Source organism: Zosterops lateralis (assembly GCF_965231275.1).
Source record: "Zosterops lateralis genome assembly, chromosome: 10".
Classification (NCBI taxonomy): domain Eukaryota; kingdom Metazoa; phylum Chordata; class Aves; order Passeriformes; family Zosteropidae; genus Zosterops; species Zosterops lateralis.
Window position 1 is genome coordinate 12129301 of NC_139770.1, and position 20196 is coordinate 12149496.

General features: G+C 41.8%; 1 protein-coding gene across 1 annotated transcript in view; it reads right to left on the minus strand.

Moving 5' to 3' along the window:
- Positions 1–252: 252 nt before the first annotated feature.
- The window catches only part of ATP13A4 (ATPase 13A4), a 35989-nt gene continuing 16045 nt past the window's right edge, over positions 253–20196 (minus strand). The window contains exons 10-30 of the mRNA XM_083868673.1: positions 19555–19725; positions 18960–19117; positions 17323–17511; positions 16946–17007; positions 16073–16223; positions 15409–15495; positions 14635–14788; positions 13930–14041; positions 12287–12411; positions 11313–11476; positions 10163–10285; positions 9457–9536; positions 8673–8715; positions 7965–8074; positions 7072–7168; positions 6270–6342; positions 4822–4996; positions 4185–4393; positions 3163–3251; positions 1024–1104; positions 253–520 (exon numbers count right to left, since the gene is read on the minus strand). Coding sequence (XP_083724799.1) covers positions 299–520; positions 1024–1104; positions 3163–3251; positions 4185–4393; positions 4822–4996; positions 6270–6342; positions 7072–7168; positions 7965–8074; positions 8673–8715; positions 9457–9536; positions 10163–10285; positions 11313–11476; positions 12287–12411; positions 13930–14041; positions 14635–14788; positions 15409–15495; positions 16073–16223; positions 16946–17007; positions 17323–17511; positions 18960–19117; positions 19555–19725 — 2675 coding nt within the window. The 3' untranslated portion in view covers positions 253–298. The remainder of the gene's footprint in view (positions 521–1023; positions 1105–3162; positions 3252–4184; positions 4394–4821; positions 4997–6269; positions 6343–7071; positions 7169–7964; positions 8075–8672; positions 8716–9456; positions 9537–10162; positions 10286–11312; positions 11477–12286; positions 12412–13929; positions 14042–14634; positions 14789–15408; positions 15496–16072; positions 16224–16945; positions 17008–17322; positions 17512–18959; positions 19118–19554; positions 19726–20196) is intronic.

Consider the following 20196-nt stretch of genomic DNA (forward strand, 5'->3'; position numbering starts at 1 on the left):
CAACAGAGGGACATAGCAATAGGGTGTTTCAACCACAAATACTTTACCAATATTCAGCAAGGTGTTCGATTTACAGCTAGCAGCCATTTGTGTATGGGCAAGGGGACGGAGGAAACATCATTGTGGCTTTATCTTACTGCAGCAGATTTCGTGCTTCCAGTTAATTTAGATGTAGACAAGAGCAGGTGACTCTTAGAATGGGAGAGAAGTGAGGAGTCAGTCCTTCCTCTTTTTAAGTCACTGAGTCCTTTTATGGTCAAATGCGACTGTCCTGGAAATGAGTGCACTGCAGTTTCCTTCAGAGTGAGTCCTCACTGCTGTCAAATGTTGGATTGCTATGGCCTCCCATACTTCCTTCTACTGTTACTGCCACAGAATCTGAGAAGAAGGTTTCATTCAGAGGTGGCCAGGCTGAGTCCTGCTCCAACATGTGCTGCAGCCTCTTGTAGTGGCTCTTCGAGTGGTACCGGAATGTTTTTTTCAGAAGCAGCCACAGGGGTCTGTTCTCAATGACAGCTTCCTGTAAAGGTAAAAGCAAAAAGAAGGTTTAAGAGGACGTGGATAGCAGTTTATTCTTCTTCCAGAGTACACACATGGGGCAAAAAATGGAGACCCAGATCTCCCACCTGCCCTGCTCATCGTTCCTTAAACATCGTCCCTTTTATTGACCACATTTCATACCAGCTCCACCAGAGTTCTCCACCAGAGAACTGTGACCAGTTCCTCCTGAGACTCTTCAGGATCTGAGGAGAAAACACCAAGGACTGCCCATATTTTTCTAGCCTGGGGCAGGCCCTGATAGATCCCACTCACCAGAGGAAAGGAAAGGTGGCCAGGCCTTGCATTCCCTTACCATTCAGATGGAGGGCTTTAGGAAAAGGGAGCAAGGGTGAAGTAGCAGCAATTATTCCTGTTTTACTAGATATTCTCAAACTGGGCTGAGGAGGAGAGAGAAAGAGCACAACTTGTCCATTTTGCCTCTGCAATTAATGCTGACCAGCACATCCAATGATGCACACTCACCTCGACAAGGAAGGACACAGCAAGTGTGACTGCAAGCATTCCCACCATGGAGATTCGCCACGAGGTAGGGGTGCAAACGAGCTGGGAAAAAAGCAGGAGAAACTGTTCAGCAATGAGTCCACAGTAAACACTGGTGGGTACTAGAGCAATAGAACACAGAATCATTTAGGTTGGGAAAAACCCTAAAGGTCATTGAGTCCAACCATAAACCTGGCACTGCCAAGTCCACCATGTCCCTAAGGGCCACCACGTCTTTTAAATACTTCCAGGGATGATGGCTCAAACACTTCCCTGAGCAGTCTGTTCCAGTCTGTAACCCTTTCAGTTAATTTTTTTTCTAAACTTTCCTAGGCACAACCTGAGGCCATTTCCTCTCTATCACTTGTTACATGGGAGAAAAATGTGACCCCCACCTTGCTACAACCTCCTGTCAGGTAACTGTGGACAGAATTAAGGTCTCCCTTGTGCCTCCTTTTCCCCAGACTAAACAAGTACAGCTCCCTCAGCCACTCCTTACAAGACTTGTGCTCCAGATCTTCAGCAGCTTCATGTAATAAAACGCCAAACTGGCTTACCCTGCTGATGAGCTAATACTGCTATTTGTCTCGAGGAATTACTGATAAAGATGCTTTTAAATCTATAGTGCAGTGGAAAAAACAGAGAAAACCATTCTTTAGAACTGCAAGAGGAAATCTAACTGCGCTTTTATGTTCTAAAATTAAGAAAGAATTCAAATTGAATATTTCAGCCCCAAACTCAGTTCCAGCTTCCCAGAGATGGGACTGGCTTTCTGGCTGTAGCTCAACCGTTTTTGGAGATGCAGCTCAGATCCACAATTTGGATCAGCGGTTTCTCCAGGGCTAGGCTATTGCAGAGGTTTTTATTGCTACTCCCTCCTTTTTTCTTCTCAGCAATTCCAGTGAATTCCGTCCAGACTGCTTGGGTCGGGAATTTTGCAGTTCCCCCCAAAAGCATTTTATCCCCTTGCAGCAGCAGCGCTGAAAAACGTCCTGTGCCACCGTAGTTCACAACAGGACCATGATTTGCTTTAAAGTGCCATCTCGTGGCAGGTTCTCTAAGTGGGTCTGCCCGCTGAGCCGGGCTCTGCAAATGGTTGTTACACAGAGAGGCAACTTTAGGTCGGCATTTAAAATCGAGACCCGGACCCTTTGACTCTGTTTCTCTTTCCATGTTTCATTATTTCCATTTCTAGACCGATTTGCTAACTGACATGCAAACATACAGGGCTGGAAGCTGCATTGTGTTCAGACTCAAAGCCACTGCTCTGATTGCAAATGTACAGGGAAAAAAAGCTGTGTGGTGCTTTTCTTGTTTTGTTCCTGTGACTCCTACAGCAAGACTGTGAGATTGTCACAGTAGAGGAGGTTAACATCTTCCAGCCTCAACATACTATTTGTCAGGTTCACTGACACCCCCATCCTTCAGCTGACGTAGATCTTGTCCTTCCCTCACATTTCCCATGGGATGGATTTGCACAAGACAACTCTCAGCTTGCATTCTGCCAGACTACATAAGTCAAGCCTTATTGGTATTTATTAATCAAGGATCAAGACAGATCCTCTCTTGCCATGGCAGCCCCATTAATCTTTCTCTACAACTGTTTTAAAACCAAATCCTGCTTTGGGAAACTGCAGGCTCTCTAAAATTTAAACTGGGAGCCTGAAAATGTTGGGGACTGGAACTGAGAGCTGCTCTGAGTGCTAACTGGCAGGTTTTTGCAAGAGGACCCTTGTTCAGAGTAGCACAGCTTGAGAAACAGAAGAACACAGTGCTTTATTTTAAACTTGCAGAGCCCCACCCTATTCTGCTCCTGGCTTCACATGCCACCAACATACCACACATAAGCTTAGTGATGTTATCATCTGTTGCTTGGACAATGTGCTGAAACAATCAAAATTACATGTGTAGCTGTCCTGCTGAATGCACAGATACTAGTTTGGAGTCATCGTATTTCCAGAAGTTTCTACAATCTCATAATCTAAAATCCACCTTTTTAAATAGCATTAGTCTTTAGAGGTGCCATGTCTCCCTTCAAAATCTGTGCCTTTTGTTAAAACAATCCCAGTGTGCTTATAATACTGGCAGTAGGAAGAAAATCCCCTTTGGAAGAATACTCACATCCATCTTGGAGTAGAGATCATCAATGTCAGCAAACATCAAGAAGAGGCAAATGCCCAGCTGCACTATGAGCACCAATATGAACACATCTGAAGGAATAAGAGCAAAGAAAGAAACCCACAGGTTTATGAGCAATCTCAGCTGCTTGCCTTTACTGCAGAAGATTGTAATAATTTCCTGTGTTATATAGTCATCAAAAGAATCCATGGGATAGAAAGGAATTTTCAGCAAAAGGAAAATGAACAAAGCAAAATCCCAGGCTTACTCACTCAAGTAGCTATACATGAGTGGGAGACAAGTTTCGTAGCCACAGATTTAAAATACCAAATGGTATTTTGACCATTTGATTTGACCTTTTACATCTGAGAAGCTTTACAGCCTTCCAGTGAGTCTCTCTCTGATCACAGTATATCCTGTGATTCAGAAAAATGTCCAGGATGTAGTCTTGATCTTGTTAACATGGTTAGGAATGCTGCCTTCAACTTCCGTGATGTCAAGACTTTGCTCTTGATCAGCATCTAAAGAGTCTAAGCAATGGAGAACCTATTACCTCCTCCATCTGTAGGCAAATGTTCCAATGATGAGTAAATTCATTTTCTCTCCAGCTGGCATGCACTGAACTTCATCCTCCACCCACTGATTTGTGTATTGCCTTGTTCTGGGAGACTGATTACCCACTTTTCTGCTCTCTACAAGGAATGTCCCCTCCTCACTATTACTATACTGAAATATCGAAATTATGAAACCTGTAGCATTATTTTAACTCTTTAGTTTAAAAAAAAATAGCTGAAGAAAGTTTTTCTGAGAGTATACTGCAGGATTTGTCACAAAGAGAAAAAGAACAGTTCTTCCATGACTCTCTGCATCTTCTAGAACTGTCACAAACATACGTGCTCATCTTCCCTTCACATGACATTCTCTTGATTTTTTGGCTGACATAATTTTGGTCAAGTTTAAATTTTTCCAATGAAACTGACCTCCTGAGTTGACTTATATGTAATTTCTTCTCTCCCCATACTTACAGTTGGTGTAGATGGGTTGCCTGAAAGGCTTTCCCTTGGAAAACACTAGTGCTACAATGAGGCAATTGATGGTACTTAGCAGCCACACTGTGGTGTTTTCGTAGCTCTTGAAGCCATTGTCTGTTTGTTCATGGGGTCCATCTCCCACTCCATGGAGCCCCAGGCTGGAGGATGAATTCTTCTCATGGTTGTTCATTGACAGGCAGGCACTGGAAAAGAGTGTAACACTGCTCAGGGAATGATCATCGTCCTGGTTATTTCCCCCAGCTTCTACTGTTAACTTCCAGGAGTCCTCCCTCACAGCCATGATATATGTTATTGGCAATGCCCTCAATCTCACCACTGGTTGAGCTTGCTGAACTTGTTAGAGCTTGAGCTCAAACTTGGTCCCTCCTGCAATCAAATCCTCCTCTCTGGGCTCAGCAGAAGCATTCTCACCACATCAACTGTGTGTGGCAGGTTGCTGGAGAGCTTAGGGACCTCAAACAACACAGGTTTAAGTGTTTGTACCCTTGGGCAGCACAGGGTCTGCTGCAGCTGCCCATCAGGCCTGCAGTTAAGCTGATCAATAGTTTCAGGCAGACCTGCCCCACTGAGTCAACCCTGTGGTATCCAGAGTCCCAGAAAGGGGCCCTACCTTTGTATATTGGTCTTGGAATACCATGGCTGCTCCTGGACCACCACAAACCCAAAGATCTGCATGCTGAGGCTGAAGAAGATGTTAAGCACAACAGAGAGCAGCAATGGGGGTGAGATGAGCTGGCTTGGAGGCCTGTAGGAGACCAGCTTTGGATAGGCACCTGTGAAACTCACTGAAACATGCACAGATGTGTTTACTGGTGTGTCCAAAATACAAGCAAGTGATGCTCTGTAATACAGACTATACCAATGACACTTTTACAGCCTGTAATATTCTTAATAAAACATACAAAGATTGTATCAAGTACAAAACACAGAGTTGTTTTCTTACAAAATCACGTTGACACAGAAGAGGTTAACTAATATCATCTGACTATCATGAGGCACTCTTGAAAAATAAAATGTTAGCTTTTTATAATATTTGGCTACTGTCAGGCCCAAGAATATGAACATATACTTATGCTCTTCTGTTCTCTTTCTGTCACTTGTCAGCTGTGGCTTGGGATTTTTTGCTGCCCATGTTCTGTTCATCCTCCTGCACTAAACACCCAGCGGTTGGTTATTGGAAATGGAGAAGGACAGCATTTCTTGACACAACAGGTTTACTTCTGTTCTTAGGTTTAATAAAGTTGTTCAGACTTTGAGTAAAAAAGCTATGCACAAAGCTTTGATGCAATTCCAGATAAACTACTCTCAGCAATGTAGCTTTTGGCACCCAGTGGTGTTGTGGCTGAACTTTTCGGGCTTGATTTCATCAAAGTCTTTTCCTGTTGTCTGTGTTCCAGCAAGGATGGAACATACCAGGATGTGGTTTTGCTATATGCTTTTCATAGCCCTGTCCGTGCCATTCCTGCTTCTAAAACTCTCCCTGCCCTTATTCTGTCTCGATAACATTGTCCACCTCTTTCTGCCTCAGCACTGGTTTTCTCTCTTATTCTTGGGTACAACTCCCTGCTCTGTAGTGTCTGGCATTTGTCATTTCTTTCTTCTCCATTTTCACCTCTCTCTTTCTTTGGCAGCTCTGTCCTACACAGCTCCAAATGTGAGCTGGACTCAAAAAAGTTAATCCCTACTTTTTCATTTGGGCTTGGAATCAGGTATCTTCTTAATCTGCCTTCCTAAATCAACAGGGAAATGCCTGAATAGATTTTCCATTGCACTAGGTGTGGCTCATTCCTTGGTCCTAAGGATAGCACCCCTGTTGGCAACAACCTACACTCTCAGCAAATGCACCACTAAGTACTTCCCATCTTCAGGGCTTTTCTCAGACAAGACCCCTCTTCTACTAACCTAAACATCCTGTATTCTACATAGAGGATGTTTAGCCTGTGGGAAGCTTGGTCTTCATTTTCTTTCTGTATGTATGTAGAATTATGCATTTCCAAGGAGGAGAAAAATATTTGAGATCATTCTCTCATTAATACATAGGATGACTAAGGGGCTTACTTGTCACACCAATTACAGTGGTAATAGCCAGATCTTGAAACAAAAATTGGTAATTCCCAAAGGAGTTTAGTTGCTGAAAAGAGGAAAACAAAGAAAAAAGAATCACCAATCAGACATTTGCCATGGGCATGTTTATATCCTCTCCAGAAAGCCATATTATATCCACAGAGCTACTGCTCTGCTGTTTGTTCTGAAATGCTGCTCTGCAGATAAGGAGACCACACATTTCACCACCCTGCCAATAGGTTCCTCACCATTGAGCCTGCGGTGAATATTCTCATTTTGCACATTGTTCAGACTAACTACACTTTCAGTTCACTCCAGGCAATAAAAGAGAAGAATATTTGAAGAGACTGCTTTCTCACTACTGGGTTACTTCTGAACACAAAACCCTCCTCTCCATCTGGGAAAAAGCCATGCAAAAGTGGTTTAAGGCACTCCAGGGGATTTTCTTACTGTCAAGTTAATTCATGCTTTAAATGCTGAATAAATTGTAACAGCATATGCTTACACCAGATTCTTCCTTTTCACAGACATATGCCCTCATCCAAAACACCATTCAGTATCTCAGCTTTCTTTTTGCCCAGCTTGGATCTTGAGCCCTCTGGCTGAAGTTAATGGGAAGAATCTTGCCAGTTTTCTGCTGAGGGTACAGGAGGACCACATGATCACACCACAGAAGATTGCAGCTCAGGTAAAGGTAAAGCTCCATCTCCTAGTTTCATGTGGCTTTTATGCCCTATTTCTCCTACAAGGAAGTAGTAGCTTCTCCAGTTCCAGCCAATGTATTCCCAATACATACCCAGTAAAGCAGGAGAACACCAAGGTACTGAATTGTGCTGTACAGTGCCATGTACTTGAACATGCAGAAGGAAGTGACAAGAGCAGCACGGCCTTCCCTGTGTGAAGGCATAAATAAAGTACAGCAATTAGGTGATGAGTTTGCTCCAGGTGCCAGTTCTCTTAAAAGGCTGTTGAAAAACAAGGCAAGTGTCACAAGCAGAGAGGCTTCTACCAGTGTCTTGCTGGGAGGTGAAATAAATAAAATCTGATGTAAATGAAAGTAAAATCTTCACTTGCAGATATCTTGTTCAATGAAATGGGCTTGGTTCCAATCACCTGTGTTCTGTAGATTACAATTTACCCTAGCAACTTCTCCTGCTGACATTAATAGTGTAGGTAAAAACTCTGTATGAGGAAAAACTTACAAAGCCAAGCAGCTACTCAGTGAGGTCAGAACTAACAAGTCCTCTCCTCCAACATGTAACATCCAATCAGGATAATGCTCCCTCTCTGGCTACTTGAATGCCCTAATAAGCAATATCAGGATCCTGGTATAACATATGCTATATTTTACTAGCATAGGGTATCAGCAGTAGGACCTAAAATTTGTGAACAGGTTGGCTGGTGGACATTTGATTCAGCTTTATGGACCATTGTTCATTTTGTTATTTCTTTTGCATTTGAAATACTTTTAGTGACATAAAGCTCAACTGTAAATGTCCTCCTCTTGTGATAATTAATGTATCTTAAAGGAATTTCAGATAGGGACTAGACAAATGGCAATTTCAAGGTCAAAGACATTTTTTTCTCTAGATATGCATATTGTGACCTGATGGGAACACCCAAACCTAATGTTTGAGAGGAGTGTGAACTTTCTTCTGTATGAAATAGGAAACAAAACTCCATGCTCACCTGATTAGCTCTGGAACACAGGCTATGCTGGGCGTTCGGGATGTGAAAGGTGAAGCCACAGACGCCTCCTGCTCCGACAGTGATATCCCTGCATGTGCCACTTTCAAAGCCTGAAAGTCACATTCCTCCTTAGTGCTCATTAGGAAGACACAGCAACTTATATGTCAGCCAAGCAGTGACCCCTTATTATAGGAAGCGTCCTGTGACAGCAGTCCCTTTTCACTGCCTGGGTGTGCTCCACCCTGACGGTTCCTCCAGTGAGATGCCAAGTCCAGGGAAAGAATGGGGATGAAAGCATGGGAAAATTCATTTTCCACAGACCCCACAGCCATCCACTACCAGACCCCACAGCCATCCACTACCAGCTACCGGAAGACAGGTTTGGCTCTGCCTCCTTCTTTAGCACTTGTTTGCTCCCACACTTTACATAGCAAGTCTAGGCTCTCTGCTTGCTTTCCCCAAGAGAATCTTCTGGTGGTTTTTCCAAGGAAAATGAACCAGTCTTTGAGATCACAAACTGCAAAAATCTCTTCCTAGGACAGCTCTTGCATGGTAAGGATCACACTGTAGGATCAGGTCTAAATCACTACTGGTGATGGTACAGCTGCTCTGTGAATAAATGGCACACTCCGATTTCCAGCATGTGCTCATTTCTACTGGCATTGCATTTCTCATTTTTAAAATATACTGTAAAAAATTTTCACTTACCCCACAGTCATTGGCTCCATCTCCACACATGCCCACAAAGTAACTAAAAAATAAAGTGATAAAGCAAGTGAGGAATCAGAGCCTGCTCCACACAAGTCATTCAAGATTTTTGTTAAAAGCCTTTCTGGAAAGTTAAAGCCTGTCTGGCCAGACAGCAGCTGAGGTGCTCACAAGTGCACACACCAGGCTGATAATCTGAAATAGCCTAAAGCTCATCCTGCTCTAGTATGAGGACTGGGGTGAAGTAAGGGTGAGGGTCTTCAAAAGACTAGGGAAACAGCTGAATAACAGGCAACAAGATGCCTGGGACTCGGGAATATATATATATATATATGTATTTACATATTTATCACTGTTACTGTGAACAATCCAGACTGCCCTGCCACATTTTCTAACCCATCACATTGAGCCAGCAGTAACATGGTATAAAGACAGCAAGCTCAGACAGAGAAGCTGCAGTGCTGGGAGAGATTCTTAAAAATCTTGGGGAGAGAAGTGTCAATCCTTTAGGCCCAGAGAGAAGTAAAAATGAAGGATGATATGAACAAACAAAAGCCAGGAGCATGGAAGCATTTGATCTTTGACAGGCTGCAAAACCAGCATGGAATTCAGTGTCTCTTTTTTAACAGTCTTTTGGAATTTAATGACCAACTTGCAGATGTGTGGAGGTTTCAGTTTTGTGCAGTTTTCCATGATACTCTATGCTAGACAAAAGCTAGCTCTTGTAAGACTCTTTTCAAGCCTGAAAATTCAACAAACACTTTCAAAGTCATTAGGAACTTACTCCAGCTTCTGAAACTCTTCTACAAGGCTGGATTTCTGACTAGGAGACATTCTAGCAAAAACTGTTCCATTCAGCAAGAGCTATAAGGAGAAAAATAGGAAATTATTTTTAAAACACCTGAAGTAAGTGATTTCAGTAATAATTGGAATTAAAATTGCCAAATATCACATTTATAAACAACTGGTTATACACTGTGAAGCAAGAAAGGCTGATGATCAAAGATAAAGGGAATCTTAATCAATATTTTGAAAAAGTAACAATGACAATAAGGGCAAGAGGCAATTTGAGTTACCTGATGAACGCAGATTGCCAGGCAGGGAGTTATAAGGAGAGAATTCATGAGACTATGCTGTCCATGGAACAGACAAGCTATACTGAATTGCACCATGTGTAATATCACATTTTCTCCTGTTCTCCAAAACAGGTCACAGTCAGTGCTGGGCAAGGGGTAGAAATATGGGCACAAATGTTTTAAATCATGCCCTCACACCTTAAAGCAAGCCTGCTCCTCTCATGTGCAGAGAAAAATACAGGGACTTTCAGAACCTTCAGCAGATAAATACCAGAAATTCATCCAGCCTACAGGTATTTCAGGGCTATATTTGTTCCCAGATGTCCTAATACAGGTCTCTTCAGCTAATTGTACTGGGACAATTCATATCTCCTGAATGGCAAGACCACTCCAGTTAAATAATCCAGATCTTACCTTTGGAAGTAAGTGCCTGAAATGCTGTGCTACAATTTGGTAAGATTTTCCACTCATGGCAAAATGATACTGGCCTGATCCCAATGCCAGCCTGATTCCTGGCTCAGTCTGACTGTCACCCACCTATAAAATAAGACAGAATGAGTGCTGTGCCCAGGCCCTCAAAAGCTACTCTGCATTTACACAGACACTACTACAGATAAAGTAAAGGACATACCATGGGGAGGGTGCTTTTGAAGGCTCTGGGAGACTTGGATTCAAGGCCCATTGCCTTTGTTAGGATTTGTAAAGGGATTGAGGCATGTAACACCAATAATTTCTGTGTTAACTGGGTATTCATTGCATGAGTTCTATCAAATGGATTGTTGCACTTGGTAGAATTCATGCAACAGTGCCAATCTTGTGAGCTGCACTGGAAATGAGAGGGAGTAGAGACAGCAGATGGGCACTACAGCTAAGCAAGTCTTGGTGCAGTGAAACACAGGGCAGAAGCTGCTTAGGCTGAGAAGCTACTCAGCAGCCCCTGCAGATATTCCCTACCATCTGTCTGACTCTGTACTTCCTAGAGAAGGGTCAGCATCTTCAGACTAACTCTTCAGGGAGAAAGGATCTGGTCTTCACTCCAGCTTCTCTGTGGAGATGCTTCATGAAATAAATTTCTTAGTCTGGTTTGCCTATGATTCACTGTGTATATGCAATTTCTCAACAATGGATCATGTTTTAATTCTGCAGGTATGGGAAAGTGCTAACACTCTACCTGCTTGAACAGGGCTGGTTCATCTAATGCAGCTCCACAGATTTTAAGTCCACATCTATACCATCAAATTTATCTTGCAGAGACAGGAAGCATTTAAACTGGCATCAGGTAAGCATGAGGGTTAGAGGCAAATCTTTCTGGGATTTCTGCAAAGCTGGTCTCAAACCCAGCTAGGCAGTGAGCAAAAATATGTTCACAGGATAATATGCTAGGAAGTAAGCTCTACGTGAGCACATTTTTATAAAGATCCTCTCTTCATTAACGCTCTTCTAGCACATATTCTGATGGTGAATGGCAGTTCTCTGTTATACCAGCATAATCCTACTCCTTATTTAAAGCATTCCATCTTAGTTTGTTTTCCTGCTGTACAAAACATGCTTCTGATATGCTCACCACGCTTCTGTAATCTTCAATTTTGTTTTCTTCTAGGGACTTCCAAGTTATAGATGCTGAAAAAGATCCAGGCACTTTGTTTGCTTCCACAAGAATCACTCTCTGTGTTGGAGCAATCATGCCAGCATTTTTGGCAACTGTTATAGCTGTCTGAATGTTGTCCCCTACAAAAATCAAAGGAAGTGTTATCTAAAAATTTCTGCAGTGAGAGACTGTTTATTCATTTACCTGAATTCTGAGTTTTAAATATATCCAAAAGAATCAGTAAGATTTCAGTGTCTGTGCATAACTTTTAAACTTTTGATAAAAATTAAAACACTGCAGATAAGGTTTGTCTCAACCATTAAACATATTTTCATTTGGAAAAGAAACATTTTGATGTGGACATGAAGTATTTTCATGCTCAGCTTGAAAAAATCATATGGGGAATGTGCTCCTGTATTATTTGTTTTAGACAAAAACAAAAAGGGGTTCAGTGCTAAGTTGCTGCTGGTATCCCCGATTCTCATTGATTGGCTTTGGTGTATGTGGGCTGAAAGGGATGAGGCTCAAGTCTTTGGATAATGGAGAAACTTGAGGTTATCTTTTTCCAAACCCTGGTTTGGATTTGAATAGAACAGCCCCTCAAGAAAAGAAAAAGGGATAAATAGGCACTGGTAGGCATGAGTTACAGATGTCAAAAGGTTTGGAGATTTGTCCCAAGCATACATGCTCCATTTCTGCTCATTTAAGGAGACCCTATAAAAAACGGGATCTTGCATGACATGCCTTTACCAGACTCAGACACAGACTGGTGAAGTTGCCCAAGAGAACATGGTTCACCCTATGTCATTATTAAAACACAGATGCTTCTTGGGTTAAATATCCATGCCTTCCTATCAGTGGTGTTGAAAACAGCAGACTTTTCACTTAAACATCAATGGACTCCTTGTCTGGGCCAGTGACCACAAAAATAATCCACCTTTTTTAGATACCTGTGACCATAACAGTCCTGATGCGGGCAGCACTGAGCTCTTCCAGAACAGGCTTTGTCTGCCTCTTTAATCGATTCTCCATTATCAGCAGACCCAGGAATGTCAGATCAGATTCTACCTCCTCTCTAACAGTCAAAAAGAAACAGACAGATTTAAGCATTTATTTTACCTTTATCACATTGGATTTGGTGATAGCCAGCTAAAACTATCAACCATCCCACCTAACTCAAAAGAATTATCTTTTGTGGTGCTCTTTCAATACCAGCAGTGCTAATTCAGTACCAGAATCCCAAATTTCCTGCAGGATTCCCAAACTGTGGTGGTCTGCTTTGGAAAGTTCCTGCACACTAGACCTTCTCATTTGAGGACTGTACAACAAAGAAACACATCTTAGTTAATGTGTCTGCTCCTAAGCAAACAGCCTGTGGCAACTCCAATTCTGTTTTCCCCTACATTTTTCTTTTCACCTGTGCAATTAGTTTTTTACAGTTGAACACATGCAGTTGAGAACAGAATTTAGTAGACACCCATCCCTAAATCATGAACTAGAGGTCTCTCAGGGACACAGGTTGACTCTGAAGAATTTGGAAGCTTTCAAGCACTTATTTTAGACACCAAGGAGATGCCAAACACTTTCATGGCACTCAGAGTAGCTGAGTCAGGTGGTGCCTGAATGGTCACTGCTTTCACAGCAGATCTCATGTTTGACCAGCAGCTTTCTCCTTTCTCCTGGCAGCATAAACATCACACATGCTGTAACTGCATAAACAACTGCAAAATCTGGGCCATTTCACACACATTTGCTCATTGGCTCAGATAGGTCTGTAATGACACCTGTCACAAGAGTTATGTGTCCACTTGCACTCTGCCTCAGTGTCATCGGCCCCTTCAGCAAAGCAAAAAACCCTGTGAAAAAGTGAGTGAGCCTCACCTGGATTAGGACCTGCAGCTACTGCAGAGAGAGGACAGCAGACACTCAGTAACTGCAGATATTTCAGAAGTGGTGTTTCTGGAGTATCACAAGCAAAAGCAAAAGGCATTTGGGAAAAACTATATGGATTCGTGTGTAAGTGTTCTTTGTGAGGCTTGTGAAGAACTAATACCATGAGAATAATAGAAGAGTCTGCTGACTTGTTTAGAAACTAAGCAGGGCTAAAGCTGGAAAGTTAAATGATTGGATCAACACAACAGCAAAAGATAGTTTGATGACTTCAGGCTGGAGAGCAGTAACGGGGATCATCTGCTGCCTTTGCTTAATCAAAGAGTGTGGATAATAAAAACATTTTGAAAATACTTCTCTTCAACTGAAAGCATGGGTAAATCTGGAAGGAGACTAGTGTAAATGATGGAATGAGCAGGGAGCATGTCCTAGTCTTCAGAGTGTAATAGGATTATGCTTCCTATGTTAATCCAGAGTTGAGAAAGTTAAGAAATGTACAAGGATTCTGTGCATGTGCTTTAGGAGTGCCCTCTATCTATTTCCAGCATATACCCAGATTTAAATCAGATTCCATCTGGCCTGAATCTAACAAAACTCTGTACTGTGACCCTGCTCTTGGCAGGGTGATGTGGTGATGGTGCTTTGTGAGGCACCCCTGGCCCATGGTTGAAGGTGGCCAGAATCAGTGTTTTTTGTGGCTTACCTTGTTAGAGCAGCAGGTGGCTTCCCTCCCTGCAGGGATTTACAGGCCAGTCCAATGACCCGAAAGCCCTGAGCTGTGTAGAGCAGGAGCTTGCTTTCAAAGTCCGATGGGACTGTGCAAAAGAGGAAAAGACAGTTTATCACAGCATTTAACTGCTTTCTAATAAAAGGAAGCCTTTGGAGCAGGGAAGGTTTATGTCCCAGAGGGCCTCTAGACCTAGAGTCTACCAATAGGCCAAGCACATCAAAGAAAGGAGCTGAACTTAATTTTGTTCAATAAGAAAAACTTTGCATCTCCTTTATCATTTTGAACTCAGGTCCTAAACTGCAAAGACTTTCTTTCTTCCAGGGTGTCATGAAGGATCTGTGCTTCCCTAGCTGCCCTCCCAAGGTTTGGAGGAAAAAGCCCAACTTTTTTGAGGGGGGACAGACCTGTAGAGAACTTTTCCAAATATCTATTCTGCCAGAGACTGCACACCTTGTACAGGAATTGGTAGTTATTTTCATCCTTATCTCTCAAAATCCTTCCTTTTTGAGAAGAGCTGTGTGAGAGCTTAGCCTAAGACTTGGAATACAAGAGAGACACTTTTCTGGCTTTAGTATAAAGTCTTAGACAGAAATCTCATTTGGGCCTTCCATTTCATTGCACCATCCCAAGTCACTTATACATATCTGTTTCTAGGATGCATTTATAAATGTTTCTTACCTGTTTCTGCTCTACACAGCATGGCTACAATCTCAGGAGCTCCTTTTATGAAGGCCTGTGGATCCCCACCAATTTCCTGAGCAATGACAGACATTCTTTGCAAGGCTGAGGAAAATGGGAACTGATGTAAAATGGTAATTCCTTCCACTGGGGCCTAGGAGAAAAGCAAGTGGATTACACACTCTAGCAAGGATTTTAAACTCAGACCAAAGAATTTTAGGTCTGTCCTTTGGACCATAGTAAGAAGCTAACTATGTATAATGGGCTAATTTGTCACACTTCAACAGAGATGACTGGTACATAAAGATGAGATTAATTTGTGCAGAAATATTTAGCTTAAACAGTAGGAAAAGTTCAATTTTAGCAGACTACTAAATGTAGTTTACTGAAAGGAATTTCTTAGTCCTGTTTCTTTAGTAAGACTCTGCTAGGTCTTACACTGGTCTTGCAAAGAGAAAATGGTTGTCAGAGAGCTGGTGACATACACTGTCCCACAAGCTGAGTTCAGACTGAGTCTCAAGCCTCGAGGACGGGCAAATCTCAGAGCTGGACAATCTGTAATCCAGCATCCCCCTGTTTCTGGTGTGAGCAGCAAGCTTCCCCAGGCATCTGTAATCAGACAGAGCAAGGTAATCTCTCTGCAGGCAGTTCAGGAAAGACAAAGTGAGGAAGAGCTCTCTTGGACAAGGACACCCAAGCTTTCCTATACTGAAAGGTAACCCTTACAGTGACACTCTAACTTGATCATGGATGTGAATCTTGCAAATAACTTACAGTGGTGGCTTTAAGTCCAGGTCTAACAACTGTGGCATGTGTGTATCCTTGACTTTCAATCTGGTGTCCGCTGGAATCATCTATCACCTGTGTAATGAAAGACAAAAATATCTCAGGCTGCAACACCCCTATAGCTGAAAGGAACCTCAAGGTTCCACTTAGAGCTTTTCCTTGCCTCCAAACAAGATATCTTATTCACTTCTGGGAGAGGTCTGTCTGATGTCAAACTAAAAACTTCCAATAATGGAAAATCTACTGTGCCTCTCGGCAATCAAATAGAAAGCCTCATCAGGTTCACTAAGAAAATGCTGTACCCTTGCACAGCAAATAGTCTATGTCCTCTCACTGACAATAAGTCCTTTATTCAGTAAAACACAATTAAATAAAGAAAAATCTTTAGATATAACATAGTCTCAATGAGAAAATAATATACAAGAATTTGTATTAATGTAGAAAGCTCTGCTCTTGAAGTATTCCACAAATCATCTGGATTTTTTATACCACGAATTTTTTTTTGTGTCAAATGAAACTCAATTATTCCTGTTTCACAGGAGTTATTTAACCAAATTCTTGAGTTTTTCATAACTTTTATAGGTGTCTGGCTAAACCTGAGATGGCAAAGTGAGCTCCCCACTGTTTGCATAACAGCAAATCACAGCTTTACCCAGTTAGTGGCCTCAAACATTTTCACATCCAGTGGGTCTCCTTGGATCTTGCCCTCCCAAACAATTAATGAATGACAAACTGCCAGTGCTTTGAATACTGGGCCCCAAGGCAGGGCGTGGTCTGCGGGGAAACTGTGAAGATCCTGAAAGCTAAAGCAAAAGAGAACATAAAGTTACTATCAGAGACTACCAAATAACATAAAACTAACAGAAAAAAAGTCCTAAATTGGGAGCAGTTAAAGTCCCATCCTGAGACCAGACCACGTGCATGTTCTGGGGACTTGTCTTCCCCCATGAACTGCTTTTCATGCACCTCTTTAGGCTGGGATACACATACTTAAACCAGGTGTGTTATGCCTTGTTAGGGAGACCAATGGGATGGAGAGAAGAATAGATTATTATAAAATACCTTCCTTGAGGTTTGTGCAAAGATTTTTTGAGTTCTGAAGCTGATATAAGTTTGAGCAACTCTGTGTATGCACATTTCTGGAAATGTAAATGGGCAAAATCAAGGCCACTGAAAGAATAGAGTGTCAATCTAGTGAGTAAAAGTGACTTCCTGTCATAAAGGGCTGGGGTTACACTGCAGCTTTGAGATCTAACCCAGCCTGTTTACTGAAAGCTGTCTGCCCAGACATGCAGTCCCAAATGCTGGCAATAATCTTTTCATGTGGAGCAGGACCCCTGGGACAAGGAAAACAATTCATTTCCAGAGGATATAGAAATTATATTTAAAATCTAAACATGGGAAACGGCAAACTGCTTAACTGCTTAACAATACCCATCCTTGAGATTTGATCCCTTGTCTATTAGAAGAATCCAATCACTATTCCAACATATTTAAATGCCATTGGTGTGTCAAGGAGTCTTACCAGTTTCTTTCAGAGGGCAGGAAGCCCCAAAGATCCAGGCCATCCTCTGTTAAGGTGCCAGTCTAGGTTAAAATGTACATTTAAATTAACTTCCCACATGAGAGCTCCAACAGAAATAAAAAACAAGACTTATATTAAGAAGTTACTGTCCAGAAAATACCAGCATGGTGCAGAGCAAAAGGGTTACCAGGCAATTCCTAAATTCCAAGAAAAAAAATTAATTTGCCCCAGCTTCTGTTCAGGCACCAAGAAGTTAAGTACACAGCACTGGTCATTGTGTTTCTAAAATACAATGGAAATGCTCAATCAAACCCCAGCCTCCCACCTCAGCACGGCTCCCATTGCCAATGAGGGCATAACCACCACACAGCCATTACTTTGTCAAAGCAGAAAAGGTTCAGCTGTCCACAAACATTGATCCTCTGTGGGCTGATGCAAAAGATGCCCTTTTTCTTCAACCTCTGTTGGGTATAAATGATTCCTGTTGTCAAGGCAGCTGGCAGAGCTGGTGGGACAGCAATAGTGATAACATCCAAAGCCTTCTTCACCACTTCTCCTGCCTCCTCCTGGCATAATAACAAGGACAGTTATCAGGAAGAGAGTGGCAAGGGCACTGCTTGCACTGGGTGTAGCTCTCTTCATCCCTCCTCCCCTCCCCTGCAGGTGCTCCAGGCTGTACAGTTTTCTGCCCGTGGTCTATCCTGTATTCATCTCCATAAGAAATTATTAGGCTTAATTTAATCAGAGGCTTTAAAGCCTCAACACTGCTAAAGAGCAGCCTCCAGGCCTTTATCCATTCTCTATGCAAACAAACCTGCCAGGCAGATTTCACAGCCTCGTCCAAAACACGTGTTCAAACATGCCAACTAGATCATTGCACCCTCAGTCAAACCATTTTCCCATGACACAGCACACAGGAATCTGCTATTTACATGGGCATTCATCCAAATGCCTACAGGTACAGCTCTGGACTCCATGTAAAAGTGACAGGTGAGACCTATAGGATGGTGCTGAAAATGAGGGCAGAATGTATGAGCTAATGATTTCTTCTGACCTTATGTTTTAGGAGTTGTGAAAGAAAATTGTTTTTACCTGCAGGAAGAGATGTGGAAGTAAGAGTTACATTTGTAAAAGCAATCTATAATTTGGGAGCTTAGAGGTCAAAATAAAACTAACTGTCAGGATGATGAGTGTGGGGACCATTATTCTTGGCAGTTGATATGAATGCTAAAGGATTGAATGCTTTTCAAATTGGGGTCCCAGGACTGAGACACTGCAAACTAAAGCAATTTTGCAGTTCAGAAACACTCGCAAACCATCACAGAGATCCACTGTGACTACTTCTGAGCTTGGCACTTGGACCACAAATCATGCTGCATTTGATGTGCTGAATTTCCATCATATTCTGGTTCTCCCTTCATGATATTGTCTCAGACCACAGAACACAGCCGTTTGATAATATTTTGTATCTACTTTATGTTACAATGTAGTGCTTACCACCCACCTTTAGATAAACTCTCACAGAAGAGAAAGAATTTAGTACCTCCTGTGATTCAATCTTAAAAGATTGACAAGACAATTTCAGCAATTGAGATAGCATCAGCATGTATTTTACATATTACAATGGAAAAGTTAAATTAAAAAAAAAAAAGAGGAAAAACTGCAAATCAGACACAAGAACAGGTTCTTAAACTCACTTTCTTTGAAATCCTAAGGGGAAATAATCTTCTGAGCCAACTGATTGTAGATTATTCCCCAGGAGAAAAATTATTCAAAAGCTGAATTACAGAATCAACCTTGCAACTCACAAGTTGAACTTTACTTGGGCACTTAATTATCATGGCATGAAATGATTTCTCAAAAGCTTCTGAAGTTCTAAATCAAGGCTTTAAAATTTGCAGAACTACTGTTTACACTCTATAACTTTTCTCACATTGACCTTGAGGCATGGGAATGAGGGAACTGCCTTAAAAGGGTTTCAAGTGAACCACTTCTCCTGAATTTAGTAACTCACCCCATTAAGTGCAAATACACACACTGTGTAGATCATTCCAATGGCTGCAAATGCTATGAGACACATCAGGAACCGGAGGGCATCTCTGTACAGCTTGAAGTTCATGGGTTTAGGGTAGAGAATGGACCTCACCAGATCCCCCTTGGCTGTGTTGAAACCTGGACAGACAAATTAAAATCATCCCAAGGGAAAAATATTTCAAAAAATTCTCTGCAAAGAATAGGGGTCTTCAAAATTATTCATAATTTCTGCAGCTTATGAAAGAAAGCCCAGGTGTTTCACTTTAGTGTATGTGACCTTATCTGCAGAATACAGAACAGAGATTATTTTTTGTCTTAGGGAGAAGGATTTTTTCAAAGTCTTAGAAGCAAAGCAATATTCTTTTTCATAATTTTATGCTGGCAGTTTTTGTAGAAGTTATGCCAAACAAAAAGAAACAATGCATAATAACTTAACTCAGCCCAGGATAATGATTCTCCATCTGTCTGTTGTAAATATGGATTAGTGCCTAAAACTTAATGTGATTTGATACATTCTCAGACTGTTCCAGTGAGAAAAATCATGGAAGGAAAAGTGAACTCAAGTGTTGACTGACCAATCCGCAGCACCACAGCTTTCACTACTCCTCTGTCATCTGCCTTGGTCTGGATGACCTCTGTTCCACAGAAGAGGATGTGTTTTTTGTAATCCTCTGCACAATACACTCTCCAGGGCTTGAAATTATCAGCTCGAGGTAGGTGGGTCTTTGTTACTGGAATACTTTCTCCTAGGGAAGATAGCTCAGATGAAGAAAACAGCAGTATACTTAGTAACAGCCTGCTGAATTTCAAATAGGTACCTAGACATGTAGGCAGTAAGATGGTATTTAAAGGTATTTACTAGAGAAACCACTTTACAGAAATTTTACTTTTATATTTTGACATCTTCAGAGTGAATAGAGCTTAAAACCCAGCAAACAAACAGACTGCCAGAAAAGAGTTTTCCTTTGCATCAGTACAGCAGCTTCATGTAAGTCAGAACTGAAAGCAGTCCAAGGATTCCAAACCCTGGCTGTAGATGTAGAGACTTGAAAAGAGGCTTGAACTGGTGTTGCATGACTGCCTTTGAATGGTCACAAGTTGTTTACCTAATTTGAATCTCATGTGCAGATCACTACACATTCCCTCAAGCAGATGGAAACATGATATTCCCTATTTTCCCTTTCTAGTAAAAAGGAGGGCCTTTAGCTCAATGCTTG